Source organism: Stegodyphus dumicola, chromosome 5, assembly GCF_044657685.1.
Source record: "Stegodyphus dumicola isolate Sdum_Otavi_A_Nest chromosome 5, ASM4465768v1".
NCBI classification, from domain to species: Eukaryota; Metazoa; Arthropoda; class Arachnida; order Araneae; family Eresidae; genus Stegodyphus; species Stegodyphus dumicola.
The window spans coordinates 193841763-193858346 of NC_140772.1; the positions used below are offsets into that span (position 1 = coordinate 193841763).

Below are 16584 nucleotides of genomic sequence, written 5' to 3' on the forward strand. Positions count from 1 at the left end.
GAGATTTTTATTCACTAATAATTTCATTGTTTTTCTTATTTTATGGCTATACAAATCTAGGCCTTAAAGGTTAATGCAGTTAATTTCGCTTTTTGTGTTATTTTCATTCTAAGTTTATATCAATAACCGTATGAAAAGCCATGTTTAGACTATTTATTTAACACATTTATTTTACTAAATTTCGTACACATATAAGAGGTGTCGTTTTATTTTCAGCACGATCACACCAACGCAGTAATTTCTGAAAATCTAAATACATCATTCGTTGACAAATTGAGAATTTAAATGAGTTACTGAAGTTTAAAATACTTTTTAATATATTTACATCTTCTACTTGCATTTTACATGGCTTGGACATATTACCCTTTACATTATGCATGAATGCATTTTTATTTTAGTTCATGTATTTACGTAAAAATTATATGTATTTGCACCTTCCCTTCAAAAATTATTTTAATAATAATAATTTAAGCGCATACCTCTGTTTGTAGCGAAACCTCTTTCCACAAAAAAGCGTTCTTAATAAAGTTAGAAGAAACCTATGAAAGCAGTACCTTTAGTGCAGGTAAGTAATCACCATCCAAATCTATGATTTTTTGCCAAAATTTTGGTAGTTTCTCAAAGCTTTCGGCCCGGAAACTTTGTGGCCGCGAGTCCAAAAACAGATCAATCTCATCTTGAACATTTGGTATAGAATGGAAGATAGTACCATCAAAATACATCTATAGGTGTGAAAAATGGTAGAAGTTCGAAGGAGCGATATCTGGGCTATATGGTGGGTGTGGAAAAAAACACATTCGAGTCCGTATAGAGTCCAACCAGTGAATGCAGACACATATGGCTGCATTGCAGACATTGTATTATCTTGCTGGAACATTACCTTTTTGCGCCGGAACTCAGTTCAGATAGCAGCTTCAACATAGACTAGTATTTCGCTGTTCACCTTACTGTCGAGGTTTTACCTTTCCTCAGACAATCTTTGAGGATAATTCCACGGTAATCCCACCAGATATAGAGCATGACCTTTTTGTTAGTCAAATTGCGCTTTGCGATGCTGCTGGCGGGGTCATCGGGTGCACACAATCCCCTTTTTGGCCTGTGTTGTCGAATTAAATCCATCTTTCATTACAAGTAACGATCCGGTCGAGAATTCTGTCCTTGCGTGTCCTTAGTGTCGAGCAGACTAGTGCAGACCCGAACACGCCCGTACGTATCTACTTGAGTCAGCTCATGCAGCACCCAGGGATTGAACTTGTAAGTCAAGTTTATGGACATGGCACGAATGGATATGCGCGACTAAAGGGCATGACACTAACGTTTAACTCTTTACCAAACTTTAGAGTGGTTGCATACTTCTTCCATAAGTATGCATGATCTTCTTACATAAGTTCTCGCATTCTGGCCTCATCAACATCAGTAGGCCGGCCAGAGCGCTCTGCTTCTTGAATGTTCTTGTTTTTGAACTGTCAGTACCAAACCTTCTCAGTGTCATAAGGTAGAACACGTTATTTGGTGAGATTCTGCAGCTGACGTTTAGCAACAGAAGTGGAAGTAAATGTTAGTTCTAATCTGCTAGCGTGATACTTCCATTTCAGACACCTTGTAGTTAATGATAACGATATGTTTTCACAAATTTCAGAACACAGCGTTCTTAAGCAAATCTCTTTCTTTCAAGTGCCAATAATCATTTAAGAAAACATTATTACACACATCAACGCGAACTGTTTGTGCAGACGATATTTGCGGTGGCGAAACACTTTGGTTAACTTTCGTACAGGTATTGCATGTATACTTTTTAAATGTATTCCTGCGAAGTTCCTGGCATTTCGCCTATGTACTATCGTGCCTTGATAAAAGCTCTTTCTAAGTGAAAACCTACCACGAATAAGGGATTCTGGGAAGATATAGAAGAGGAATGGAAATAATTACCCCAAGGAGTTTTACAACAAGTTCTTCTATCATGGAAATCACGGAGCAAACTTATTTCGAAGCACCTTAACCAGAAAAAAAGCGCTAACAAATCGAACATTTAAAAAAATAGGCTTTGCATTTTATACATTAATTAAACGGCCCTGATATCGTTTAAAATATATGTAACCGCTCTCTCTAGTTTAGCATGCAGTAAAATTTCTTTGAGATATTTTGATTTGCTTTTTTGCTTAAACGTCTAATTTCATGATCTCATTGTTCACTGCTAATCCATAAAATGTCAGAGTTATACTTGAAAGTAGGTATGATTGAGCTGTAGAGTAACACCATATTTGGAGTACCACAATTTCCATGGGGGTAAATCTGTGTACAACATTCACGTAAATGAATATATTTTTCCCGAAAAATAAACTTATCATCGTCATTTTAAACGAATTATCATGAGTACTTTAAAATGGGAGAAAACAAAGTGTGTCTTTTAAGAAAAGCGTAATATGAAAAATTCGTATTCTGATATTTTTCACCTTTACTGCCTGCTAGTTGCACAGTTCCATATCCCTAAAGAATAGATAACATTAAACTATGTTTTTATTTCTTTGAATTACATTTGACTTAAATTTTGTGTGTTGAATCATAACACATGAAACACTGTAAATGCAGCTTTCCAATAAAAATATATTCTAATGAAGTCATTACTAATTCTAGATACCTGAATTATGAAGGAAACTACAATACATGTGAGAAAATTTCCCATAAAACAGATTTGAATAATTAATTCATTATACAGTTCGTTAAACTTTAAATTAAATATTAAATAAATATACTTGGTTCTAAGAAGCTAACTTTGATTCATCTAGTACCATGCTCATTACACGCGACGTATAAAATTTTCAAAGCTAATTTTGAAAACATCTAAACAGCTAAAAATTCAAAAGATACTATCTTAGAGCCTTGTCTTTCAGCATTATGGAAATTTTGAGTTTGGTAAGTATTTTCAAGAAAATGTTCCTGATTCTAGATTAAAAAGTCATAACAATGATAGTTATTTAAAACTTGCTAATATTGTTTGAGCTTAATGGTTATAATATGAATAGTATTAAATTTTAATGCTTGAACTCATTTTCTGGATGCAGAACTTCATTAATAATATTGTTAAAATTCCAAATAACGCAGGAATTAATTGCTACTCTACTAGTATAGGGATTTTCATTAGAGAATAATCACTAGACACTGATCATATTTCAGGAATCACAACATCCAGAGAAGCTAGTTTTATATCTGTTAAATAAAATCCTGTATAACATAGCAATTATTTAAATTTAGAACCTATATTGGATTATTTGGTTCACTTGAAACTCATGTTTCCCAGAAATATTCTGATAACTGTAGAAAATTTGATTAAACTTTAATAATTCACTAGTGATTATAATTCTGAATATCCATTAAAATGTTTAATGAAATTTAATTAAATAAATATTACTCAAATGCTAATGAAATATTGATTATTACTGAAAGAAAGAGAAAACGTACATGAATTTTTCCTTTTTATTGATCTATATAACATCTCTAAATGAGTTAAATTAAAAATGATTAATCTATTTTTGAAATTATAAAATTTTACGTGACTCTTTCTTTATATTTTACAAAACAATGCTTATTACGGATATATTGATTTTTCAGATAAAGATAAAATCATGACAAAGGTAACTATTTTAAATTTTTTTCGTATCGTAACACAGTAAACCATATGCTATTACAATGTAAGCTGCATTTCAATAAATAGTGTACAAGTAAAATTGCTAAACATAAAGCAAAAACGCTGAATCCTTTTTCTCCACCTTCATTTAAAGATGCATGTAATATTGCAAAATGTTTACAAACTAACGATAAAATGAAACACATATTTCAAGCATGATTGTATGGTTCTGAAAAAGTATTTGTTGATGTCGATGTAATCTATATGTATTTATCTTTCTTAGAATACAAATTAAAATCAATCAAAGGAAGCATTTTGTTTAAAGCCTAAGCTCAAATTATGAAACCTTAACCAATTTCTTATATTAAAAACGTAATATATTACATTTAGTGAATTTTGTTATAGAATTTGTTATATCTTGTACGATAATTATAATATCTATACATCTGTTAATATCCATATAATGACTAATAGCGTTAAAAAATGAGAAATTTCATTTATTTAACTTATGACTATAAATTTTTGCTGAAATCTCTTCCGCAAATTTTATGATTACGTACTAACTAGTCAATTGTATAATATTATTTAATAAAATAAATTTCGTTTAGTGAAAAATGATTCTTAAAAGATTAGTCACTATTTTCAAGTGATATTAATTTTATAAATATGTACTTGAAAAATAAATGCTAACACTTAAAACGTTTCAGTGGATCCTATTCAAAATATGGATATGCAAAAAACGTTACGAGGAATGCTACATCAAAATTAAAATTAACATTAGAATTACCGCATTTCTTGTAATCCTAGAACAATCCGGGTGGGCCATAGCTTACCCATGACTTTAGTGATGCTATTTTTAATTTGTATGGGAGATACATGCGCAAAATAAAGTGTTTCTCCATTATTATAATGATTTTTTAATTAATGATTTATAAAATTTAGCTTCTGAAATAATACATAATATGAAATTTAGTTAAAAGTACCGCAGTAGAAAATTTAAATTTTTAATTTCAGAATAGATACTTTAAGATTTTGGTAGCCCGTAGAAAATTAAATGGAAGAAATTTTTTTAAGTAACATATTTTTTAATTAATTTAAATTTCTTAACATTCTTGCAGATTTGTAAGACATTAAATCACAATAAAAATTAAATATTCATGACACTTATACTACTTTCTCTGAAAACATTTCACACAGAATACTACAGTATTTCTCTTTTTTTTTTTTTTTTTTTTTTGCATAATCCGCATACTAATTTTGAGCATTTGTCACAAATAGTATTAGTTTTATTGTCTTTTCATTGTTAGAACCTGTTGTCTCTTTAAAAACTAACCATTTACTGATCACCGCTAGATTTAAAATATTGAAAAACACATGCATTGGCCAACGTCTTGATGCAGATTTCACGGAATATTTCCTTGCCATCTGATCTACAACGTCGACTTCAAACTTTTTGTACTTACAGAAATTTATTATTCCAGGAGTTTTTTCTCATTTTGAGTAATTTCTAATAAAGAATGCAATGTGCTAAGTACAAAAAAAGTACATTTTTGTACTTTTTACATTAGTAGAAAGCAAGAATGATGGTATTGTGTGTCATGAAAGTCGTTGAATGTAATTTGTTTTTCGTTTTCTTTAAGGAATTAAGAGCTTCTCCTTTCGCTCTATTGATTATTGCGGCATAGCTCAAACCATTTTCTTTTAGACCTTTTACAAATTTTAGAGATGTAAAAACGACTTGCTATAATTCGTCCTATCTTGAGGTAAGGCTTTATTAACCGAAAAGTAGCATTTTCGCCAACTTAGATCATTTCATTTGGAATTATATTTTCCTAAATACGTAAATGCGTTGCTTATGCATTTTGAACTCCCATCTACAGCCAACAAAAATTTGATGCGAAATTTATCCTGTTTATTTGGCATATATTGCAAAAATCTACAGCATGTTTTTCATGAAGCAGTTTTCCATGAAAATATTCCAAACATCTGATATAGTGTGAATTTATCAGCTTTCAATCTATCTGATCTTGAAATTTTGAACTCAAAACGCATATAATTTCTAAACATCTGTTCCAGCTCATTGTTGAAGGGAAAAAATTTCACCCCAGTCTAGAGACGGAAACCCCTTTTGCAGCTAAAGCTTCTCGAAAATGGGATATTGCATTAAGAAAGCCAGTTCATGAAGAGAAGTCCCCAAAGTCTCATTATATAGTTTTGATCTTGCCTCCACTTCTGTACATTTCTTTATAATATTCAAAATTTTATCAGTTATGAAAAGTCTCCAGGAAGTTATACGACTGTTATCAGAAATATTTCTTTTGGAGTACGGTTAAGTCACTGATTTTCTTTTAAAATATTTTGAATAGGTTGTCGACTAGAAGAATTTGAACACTGCTAATGTATTTTCCATACAGTTCCATCTTTTGCTTCTTCCAAATCACTTTAAAGGGGTGTGATTGTTCTCCTTTATTTTTTTCTTAGCACTTTAAAATTTCTCTGTTGTTTTATGAACTCTTGAACTGCATTTACTACGAATACTTTTATTCAGCTCACTTTCACTTGAACTGGATTCGGAAGATCAGATTATATCCCCAAGAGTTCTTTCGTCATTTATAACAAAATTTTCATCATCACCAGATGCATTTTCATCGCGGGAATCAGTTTCTGAAAGTTTATTTAGCAATTTCAAAATTTCTTCCTTCAAAAGACTTTTCCTGCTGGGTGCCAAAACTACACGTGTGCAAAACTAGAATGCCACTAATTTTTCTTTCCTCCCGTGCAGTTTACAACAGGGAAAGGATTCTTTTTACTTAGTTTCTAGCATATAACAGAGATAAGAATGTTCTACAATATTCCAGTACACAGATACAGTAGCTTCCAATCACAAAAGCACACACATCTGCCTAGCAGGGCACGCCATATGTGTGGACACCCTCTCTTCCCATTTCCTCTTATTTGTAAAAACTATGTGCAATACCTCTCCTTATACTATTCTTTTATAACTGAAAAATATGCAATTGAAATAAAGGAAAAAGACATTAATCTTTTTCGGCTTAGTTATGACCCCATGGTAGTTCTAGGTATACAGACATGGAAATATAAAAGAAATCGTTCGAATTCAATTAAATTAGTTTTAAGGCATTATACTGAATACTTAGAAAAAGTCCAACAATTTGAAAGCTTAATTTTGAAATATGGCTGTGCAATGAGCAAAAGATCCCGTTGTGGGTCACAGGTGACCCAATTCGAGTTTTAAACTCAAATCTATTCTAAACACCCCATATCTGATAATGAAGTAAAAGTAACTATCCTGTCATTTATGAAATAAGTTTGACTTATCATTATTGTTAACACGATTGGAAAAATAAGACGCAGGACAACCAAATAGTTAAGTTAGATCAGTCTTGCCTCTAAAAACATTCGATTTGAAGATATTGCTTATTCTACTGCATTCCTCTCTTGCTTTTCGTCTCCGGTTTCAATTTCGTCAAAAATCAAAATTTCTTTGACATTAACTCCACTTAATTTTTTATTCTAGACTCGTGCTGTTTATTTATTTCTCGGGTAATATTCGAAAGGGGGTACATCTAACAGCGTTATTAAAAGGAGCGTTATTCAAAAACATTGCAATTCATTGACAAAAATTAGGACTTAGCAAATTTTTATAAATATTTTAGCTTATTAGTGTACATTTGTTATGTTAATTATAACATAACAAACTGTTAAAGTTCGAATTCAATACTGATAAAATATATGCATATTTTTTAGTTTCATTTCTTTTATCTTTACATTTCCTTATTATAATTTCCTTCGCTTGCATCATTTTTAAAAACGTAAAGAAAACGTATATATATATATATATATATATATATGTAATATATTCTGTAGTAGAACGCAGGCGGTTAAACTCGTAATTAACAGCGAGAATTTTGATGGCGCAGGAGTGTTAATCCATAATGAATAGGAAATTAGAGGCCAAGGCAGATTAAATCTTCATCTTTTATTTCAGCATCTTGCGGTCACATTAATTGTGCAAATTTACAAGAGGTTTACATTTTTTCATAACTTTGCAGTAAGAAAGAAGCAGCAGACAGCAGTACAGCTAGGCCAAAGCTAGGCCAATCCATTGAGAACCAAAACTAACTCGGTCTTAATTCAGACTGAGTTAGTTTTGGTTCTCAATGGATTTTGCTTAGGTAGTTAATATATCAGTAAACTTACTATTCGTTGCTTAAGTTTTGGTTCCATTTACATCACCAGAATTATGCAAGAGTCATATGACGTATATTAATCTAGAAACGACGCAGTGCAGAGACAGGTTACTATTTTTAGAATTGAGAAGGGAAATGTACGTTGCTAATTTAATCTTTTACATATTTTCTTTATTTTTCTTACATTATATATATATATATATATCATCATCAAAATATAGAAAATTATATATGTAGAATATAAAGATATAGCATACATAAAATCTATATTCTATCATCTCTCTCTATATATATAATCAAATTCCTAAATTTAAAATTTGAAAAACGTCCAAAAAAATCTGGCATTAACTGTAATTTTTAAGCTTGTGTTTAGATCGTGTTTTTTAAGCTAGATATGATTTTTGTAACCTAAACTGATAAGGCGGTTTCAGTAGGATGACTATAAGGCAATTTAATGTTCATATGTAATTAATTTTGTTTAATATCCCCTCTTAATGTAAATATTCTGTTGTGAAATATGCATCTAATTTATCAGTTAGAAATGACTAATCTAGCAACTTTCCTTTTAACTAATAAAACGGCCATTTTCTTATATAAGATGTATTGCAGCTCGATTACGCGAAGACTGTCATCTTTGTTACTGTATTTTTTCCTCGCAACATTAGGCCAGAATTAGTTTTAATCCTAAGCTTGCTTTTCTGATCAGTAGCCATTTTATGTTTTCGAACGACCTTGTAAATTCTGACAGCAACGACGTCACGTGTTTACTCATGCCAAAATAGTACGCATTTTTCAGAAAACTCTGTATAAATATATATGTAATCACCCATAAACTTGCACCTGATAAGTTTAATCATCTCTATTTTAAAATATCTAACCATTTCTAGAACAGGAAAAAAGATTCCAAAACCATGGTCTCTGTGTTTAGTCTATGAAACACCTGCGTAATATGGAAATTACAACTGCGGTACAGTGAATAGCGTTTTCACAAAGGAATTGTGCATGTTGTTACATTTCTTTCCGCGTGGGATCTAGAACTATTATATTCAATATTTCTAGGAAAATGTAGCGTAATATAAGAGTATGATGTCGTATTAAAATGCAAAGAAATGAAATTTTATGCAGTACAAATTTTATATTTTGATAATCAGTGACTGCAAATATCATCTGGTATGAAAACAATTCACATTTTCCAATCAAAATATTTTAACGCATCTCGTTCCTTTGTTTTATGAAGCATGATTTATAACCATAATCAAGTATGCTTTGCAATTTTCTTTTAATTTTTGAAGTCATTTAATATTGCTTGCAAACAGAACAAAGAAGTTCTCTTATGTAAAGCAAAATTATTAACATAATGTTTGTAGCAATTTTTAAGATACTTTATCATTTGCGATATGTTTGATATTTTAATTTCGTTCGCTTTTTTGAAGACTTTGGACAGTTTTAATAAAATTCATTATCTCAACCTCTCCATGGACTAGATGATCATTAACTATTGTAATCATGGTCAACTTCTACATTTGTTATTTATATGATTTTTCTTTGTTTTTTCTGATAAAAAGAGTGCTGGGGAAACATCCTAAGATTTCTCGGAAATATATGAAATGTAAAATGTCTGTGAAATTTAATATGAAGAGCATTTTTTCCACCTTTTAACAAATCCTGGAAGGCATTACTCAAAAGAGTAGCTCAAAGATAAGCTACACATAAATATTAATTTGTATTTTTGTTCTTAATATTATTAGTGATTATAGAGTTTTTCCTTTTCTTTCGTCTTGAAAAAAATGAAAGTAACTGTAAAAGTTAACAAGTTTGAATTCTCAAGTTTTTAATATTGATCATTCAGTTTATATTAACGCGTAAATGTTTAATTTACGCAATTTAAAATTGCAGATTCATTAATAAAAATATGCTAAAAAATAGCGTTTTTTAAATCTAGGTAGCTTTTGAAATACGGGTTAATGAACTTACTTGGAAATACTTTCTGCCTCTAATATCCGCTGCGCTAAATTACCAAGGACTTGCAGAGTTTCTTTGGGATTGTCGATCTCCACTACTGATCGCTTGTATCTGAAAAGACAAATAAACATTTTATCGATAATGTTATGTGACGTAGAGATATTTGGAAAAACATTGTCCGTATAAGATAGTATCTTTTGAAAAGGTAGTATTGTTCACAGGAAGTTTATTCAGGTACCCTGTCATTATTATTAACGTTTTATAAAACAGAGAGGTATCTAATATCGATGTGTCCCTCTATTTGGTTTGAAAAAGGTACAGAATATACGTTATATATCTGCACTTTTAAGAAACTACTACGTGTGAATATACATTTCATAATTTGATTGTACTCGTAGTTTCTTTTCTTTCAAATGTTGCAATAAGTTGCATGTCAGTTGAAATGAGACTAACCAGCATTATTAAATAGCGTTTAGTTATATCTAAAATTAAATAATTAGAGACCTTTTAATTTTAAATCATGAAATGACAACAATATGCTCATTTTCATGTTGAAATCATAATTAGTTTTAACCAATATATATCGAAAAAGATATCGAAAAGAAATGCAAACGATGATTCAGTCCATCAAAGTTAAAAAAATTCAGAAATTTGCAAAAGTTAATTAAAATTTTGTTTTAATTATTTAACTAGATCTTATAATAAGCAATTACTTGATTAATGAGAGTTCCTTGCGTTTTCAGTGATCTGCTCTCTCACAGTTTCCTGTTTATAAATTAAAAAAATGCATTCAACTTACGTAATCTTTGTTTTTATTTATTTTGGCACATTTTATGCGTTTAAACATTTCACTAGTACTTTGTATACAGATACGTATCTTATTATTTGGCTTTCATATGCATTCCTAGATAATATGGTATAGATTGATTCATAATTCACGAGACCAGCTTCCGTCACCAATACTTTTCAATAATGAAAGTTATCACAGGAACGTTACTTCTTAAATATACTATTCAAGTAAGACATTATATACAAGGTGCACCTAAAATCTATATATATACACTGCTCGTTATTAAAATTGCAACACGATGAAGGAAAGAAAATACAAAAAAGACAATGAGGCATAAAGATAAAAGGAATAAAAGAAGTGCGGCATAAAGGTAAAAGGAATAAATTTATAAGAAGATTAAGGTTTTACAGGGGTGCGAAGTTACTAGAAATAGATGCCAACCTTGGCAGCTAAAACGGCCCTTACCCAGTTAGAGCATGGAGTCGAACTGGACTTGGATGACAGAAACGGACACATTCCATACTGCTTCAGTCTATGCCACACTTCATCAACCGTATTAGCTGTAGAAGGGTGGCGGGACAGACTCTCAGCAACCCAAGATGGGTAACAGGTCTGAAGACTGTGCAGGCCAGGGCAGCAATCGAATACCCTGTGTATCGAGCAAGGTGAGAACACGACGTGCCCAGTGACTGCCCAAACCATTACACCAGGTGCAGGAACCCTATGCTCATGTCGAATGCAAACAGGCGACGTGCGGTCTCCTCCGAGCCTGCAGACACGTATACGACTATCAGAATGCTGTACGAAGAACCAAGACTCGTCTGAAAAGACAACGTTTTGCCATTTCTATATCCAGCTTTGACGATCGGCGCATCAGAGGCACTATCTCTCTCCATGCTGTATTGTCAAGGGAAGCCGTATACGACTATCAGGATACTGTACGAAGAACCAAGACTCATCTGAAAAGACGACGTTGTGCCACTTCTATATCCAGCTTTGTCGATCGTCGCATCAGAGGCACTATCTCTCTCCATACTGCATTGTCAAGGGAAGCCGTATACAACTATCAGGATACTGTACGAAGAACTAAGACTCGTCTAAAAAGACGACGTTATGCCACTTCTATATCCAGCTTCGTCGATCGGCGCATCAAAGGCACTATCTCTCTCCATGCTGCACTGTCAAGGGAAGCCGAAGTAATGGTACTTGTATTGATAGTCTACGCTGCTGCAAACGTCGACGCACCGTACGACCAGATACTGGAAGTGCTGCAAACATGCCCATTTCCTAATTAATTTTTGGACAATGTTTCAGGGCTGACTTCCCCGTATATCTGTCCTCTCAGGCGTCAGTCATGGGAGAGCATTAAGATCCTATATGCCGTTCAGTATGACCCTGAGCAACCCAGGTGCGACGGGTAATATCACGGAAGGATAATCCACACTTTAGTTAGACAACGATCCTGCCTCTATCCAAATTCATTAAAAATGAATATTTTATCGTATGAGGAACGCAGTTTGCACGAAATTCTCTAGATGAATTTAGATTTTCAGCAACAGAAAAAAATCATAGTTCAACCTTTCGCCAATAGGCGGCGCTACGCTATTTTCTTATTTTGTAGATGATAATTAATGAAGCAAAGCTTGCTTCTAGACACTAAAATTCTTTCATTATAAGTTTTTCATATATCCTGCAATACATGCAATCACACCATTCATCCATGTATGTAGTATCTTGGTCTACGAAAGCGACATTGTGACAGACAACATTTTTAAAATGTGTTAAAAATAACGCGCCGCTAGTGCATACGTTGAATTTAGATTACCACGTAACTACGATAAAGGAGGCAAGGTAATAAGGTATGAATGATAAATCCGTCTCTCGTAGCCGTAAATGTCCGTATAAAGAGCGGTTTCATAAGCTTGCTGCATGATGAAACTGGTTGGTTTGTGGTTCTTGAAATTTCCGGAGCAGTGCTAACATTTCTCGCTTCTATATGTAATAAGTAATGCTAGATGGTGCCACAAGGTCTGCACTGTATTACGTGGGATTTAAAGGGCGACTGGGAATTAGGGAACTCAATCGCTAAATTCTGGTGGTGAAGAATCATCATTCACCAACTTTTAGTTCGGGCGCCACTGTGGAGTCATTGCTATTTTTGAAGAAGTAGAGATTAAAAACGTGCAATGCCCTCGCCGGGATTCGAACCTGGACTTCTCGAATACGCGCCAAGTATGCTAACCTTTACACCACAAAGCCATGCTGTAAGAAGGGAGGAGATACCTTATATAATCTTTTCGTCGTCTTGCGTGCTTCTTGCATTTGAGTTTTCATGTTTTTTATAATAACCATGTTCTATAATAACTTTATAATGCCTTAGCAACAAGCTTGGAAGTTTCAATTTTAACTTCATTTTATTTCATTGCTTATTGTTGCTCTGCTTATATTGTACAATTCTACTTCACCAATCCAAAGAGGGCAGAGCCTCAATTCGTTTTCTGCTCAGTTTTATTTATTCTTCCTCCTCAATTCTCAGAAATGCTGTATATCAGAACAAGATTCCTAAATTTCAGTTCTGTTGATGGTGACAAAAATAACACTTTAATTTTAAGTGATCTTTCATGTAATAAATGAAAGTATTCGAGTATCCATACATCTTCTGAACATTTCAATTATCGTAATTTAATGGACAAATAAAACTTAAATGTTTCCAAGGCGTTATCTCTGCTCATTTGAGTCCAAAACAGCCATTACTGAATCAATATCCATTATATGCTATAGTTATACGTATTTACATCTGTATTTAATATTTAAAGCGTAGAAAATGGAAATAAGGGACTTTGTTAGGAAATCCAATTCACCTGAGGAAAACTGCTTAAACTCCCGGCGGTAAACACGCGCGTTAGTTTACTTGGAAATAAACTAGAAAATAGCTAATAGATTTATCTATTCAGGCAGAGATTATCGAAATGAAGATGGATTTAATTATATTCACAGAATATTTTATGAAACAAGAAATATAAATCTAAAAAGCCTTCTTCATTACACAAAGGTAATAGAGTGTTAGGCGGTTAGATTTAATTTACCTCTCTCAGAATTGATTGCTACATTTTTAGTAATTTATGATCGTTTTCTTCTGTCATTTAAATCCCGTTTCTTACAAAGAACAAAATTATCATTGTTTCTTTTTATTAATTAGAGGAAAAAGGCATGACAATTTACATATAATGGGCACGTTTTCAGGAGCATTGCGCTAACTATTTTAATTTTGCAGACGATATGAATGTGATTTTTTTTATTGCTCACACTTTTTACGCCATTGCTGTGTTTCTCTTTGCTAATTAAGTAAAGACAAGTGTTCTTCAGTTTTTAATGGTTTCTGCGACGACTTTCTAACCTCTTAACAGTTTTCATTTATAAACGCATAGAGACATTAGGATTTTTTTGAAGCAAAAGAGGTTGAAAATTTAGCAACGCCTTCGCCGGGAATGGAACCACGGACCTCTGAAATACCGGCTCAGTGTGCTGATCACTACAGCACGAAGGCACGCTAGGAAGGCGGGAGAAGTATCTTATATACTCCCCATTTTAAAGGGCGACTGGGGTTTTTAGGGAATTCAATCGCCAAATCCTGGGTGAGGAGAATCATCATCCAACACCCTTTTAGTTCGGGCGCCACTGTAGTGAAATTAGGATTTTTTTGGAAGCAAGAGCGATTGAAAAATTAGCAACGCCTTCGCCGGGAATCGAACCACGGACCTCTGAAATACCGACTCAGTGTGCTGATCACTACACCACGAAGGCACGCTAGGAAGACGGGAGAAATAAACAAATAATCTACTCTAATAATCTTTTTCTACTCTTAATTGACTTCTAATTATTCTAGTCTTTACTTGCTTATTTCTCTCAATTCCACTTGTTTAAATTTCTTTTTATTAATTCACAACATTTGGTCATCCTACGTGGATGACGAAACACGAATTGAATAATTGAAGAGTTAGGTTTGGAGACAATTTCCCCTTGAATAGTCTGTCTCCTGCCTGCTTAACAATTATTCCCTTATGAATTTATATAAATTTTTAGGATTAGAACATTTATTGGAATTATATATTATACATTTATTATATATTCATGGATTTTGATAATTGCACTTGATTTACATATGCTCTCAGAATTTAAATGATATTGTAGATTAGTTCGCAGCAATAATTAAGCATTTATTTGTAATTCAATTTCATTAAAAATTTAAATAACTTTAAATTTTCTTTTTACGAATAGAGAATGTTTGTTAAACTATAAACAAATAATATTGTTACGAAATGTACAGGTACGGTAAGATAGCTTCCCCGTAAAGCAGTTTTAGGATTGCCATAAAATGGCAAGGTTGCCACATTTGGCGAGAAATCTCTCATTTGGCGACAAAATTGGCGATATGCCGTGGACGTATGGAGAACCTTCTGGACCAAATTCTTGCCGGATTAGCCCAAAATGTTCTCGAACACAAGCCGAAAGCTACATAAACCCTGCTTATCCGCAGTCAGTTAGAGTATGCCTCGTCTAGAGTGCGAGTTAGTTAGTATCGAGTATGTGCCTCGTCTAGCGAGCTGATAGTCAGTCATTGAGCGAGTGTCTCGAAATCTAGCGCCGAATTGGTCGTCGAGTGCATCGAGAGTCTTTTAGTGTATCGCGAATTAGTGCGTCGAGTTTTGTCTTAGACTGTTATACTCTTGTGCATCGCGAGTTGTAGCGTTGAGAGTCTCGAGAGTACGTGGAGGTCCGAGAACGACCAATCAGAGCTGGGAGCTGTACTCTGGTGCTTTGCGGTAAAGCTGTCTCCACCGTGATAGTCTGAGAGTGAAAGCTGTGTCGCTGATCGTGCCAGCGTGTTTATAACAGTTCGACAACTGTAAACAAGATTTTGAAGCTGTCCTGATTAATACCGGTCAATAAAATGTGTTTCGATACTTCATCAAGTGTCGTCGTTATTCACTCCAAATCCACACAAACCCTATACGAATATGAAGGAAGAAAATAACGTAAGAACTGGTGTCAGAAAAGAAAAACGCAACAAATATTCATTTATTAGTGATTCAATTTCATTTAAAATTTTATGAGCTTTAAATTTGCTTTTTACGAATAGAGAATGTTTGTTAAATTATAAACAAATAATATATTTTCGGTCCGATTTTGCAATATATGAATTCAGTGCATTATATATATTAGTCACTATTACAAAGAATAATCGAGAGAATATTTTGATTGTATTTGCTATAACAAATACCGAAGACGACTGAGACGACTACAAGGCAAATTTAAGTAAATGCAAAACATTTTCGATTTTTGGCACTAATTTCAGTAAAACTTGAAATTTATCAGCATGAACTGGTTTATTTAAATTCTACGTTATTTGCAGTGGAAAAAACATTAAATTTAAACAGATAGTTTTTCATGCATATAGATGTTTTTATGATAGAAGTGAGCAATTCCGAATCATGGTTTCTTTCTTGCTCAAAGAAAATAAGTATAAGTGGTTTTTTTCCTTTTCCCCATAACGAAGATGGTAAATTTTTAATCTTGACTGATATGAAAAAAGTATTTCACAGTATAAACAGAATGTATAATATAAAAAAGTGTTAACGGAAAACCTACAACAACATACAGCGCATTTTCTAATTACAACTTACAGAGTCTGGCTTATTTTGGGGCTATAAACTAGTTACAGGAACTAGACGTAAAGCGAATTATTTCTCTGTCTGTAAAAACTGCAGACTTGAGAAGGTTTAAACAATTATCTTTTTTACACATAACTGTGACTATAGACGCACTTCTTATGCTGAAAGAATACACCATCACTTGTGGCGATGTAACTACAGTAACAGTTAAATTAAAATTTAAAACGTAGACTAGTATTCAAAGACTACGAAATTTAATCTAAATCTATACACAAAATATAGCCAACATATCAGATTTAAATATCAGCAGTAATAACGCAAAGC

At 32.8% G+C, this 16584-nt stretch overlaps 1 protein-coding gene across 1 annotated transcript in view; it reads right to left on the reverse strand.

Moving 5' to 3' along the window:
* Positions 1-16584, reverse strand: part of LOC118197847 (diuretic hormone class 2-like) — a 216126-nt gene that overhangs the window by 15396 nt on the left and 184146 nt on the right. Inside the window, exon 3 of the mRNA XM_085816374.1 lies at positions 9811-9909. Within this exon, the coding sequence (XP_085672500.1) occupies positions 9811-9909 (99 nt within the window). The remainder of the gene's footprint in view (positions 1-9810; positions 9910-16584) is intronic.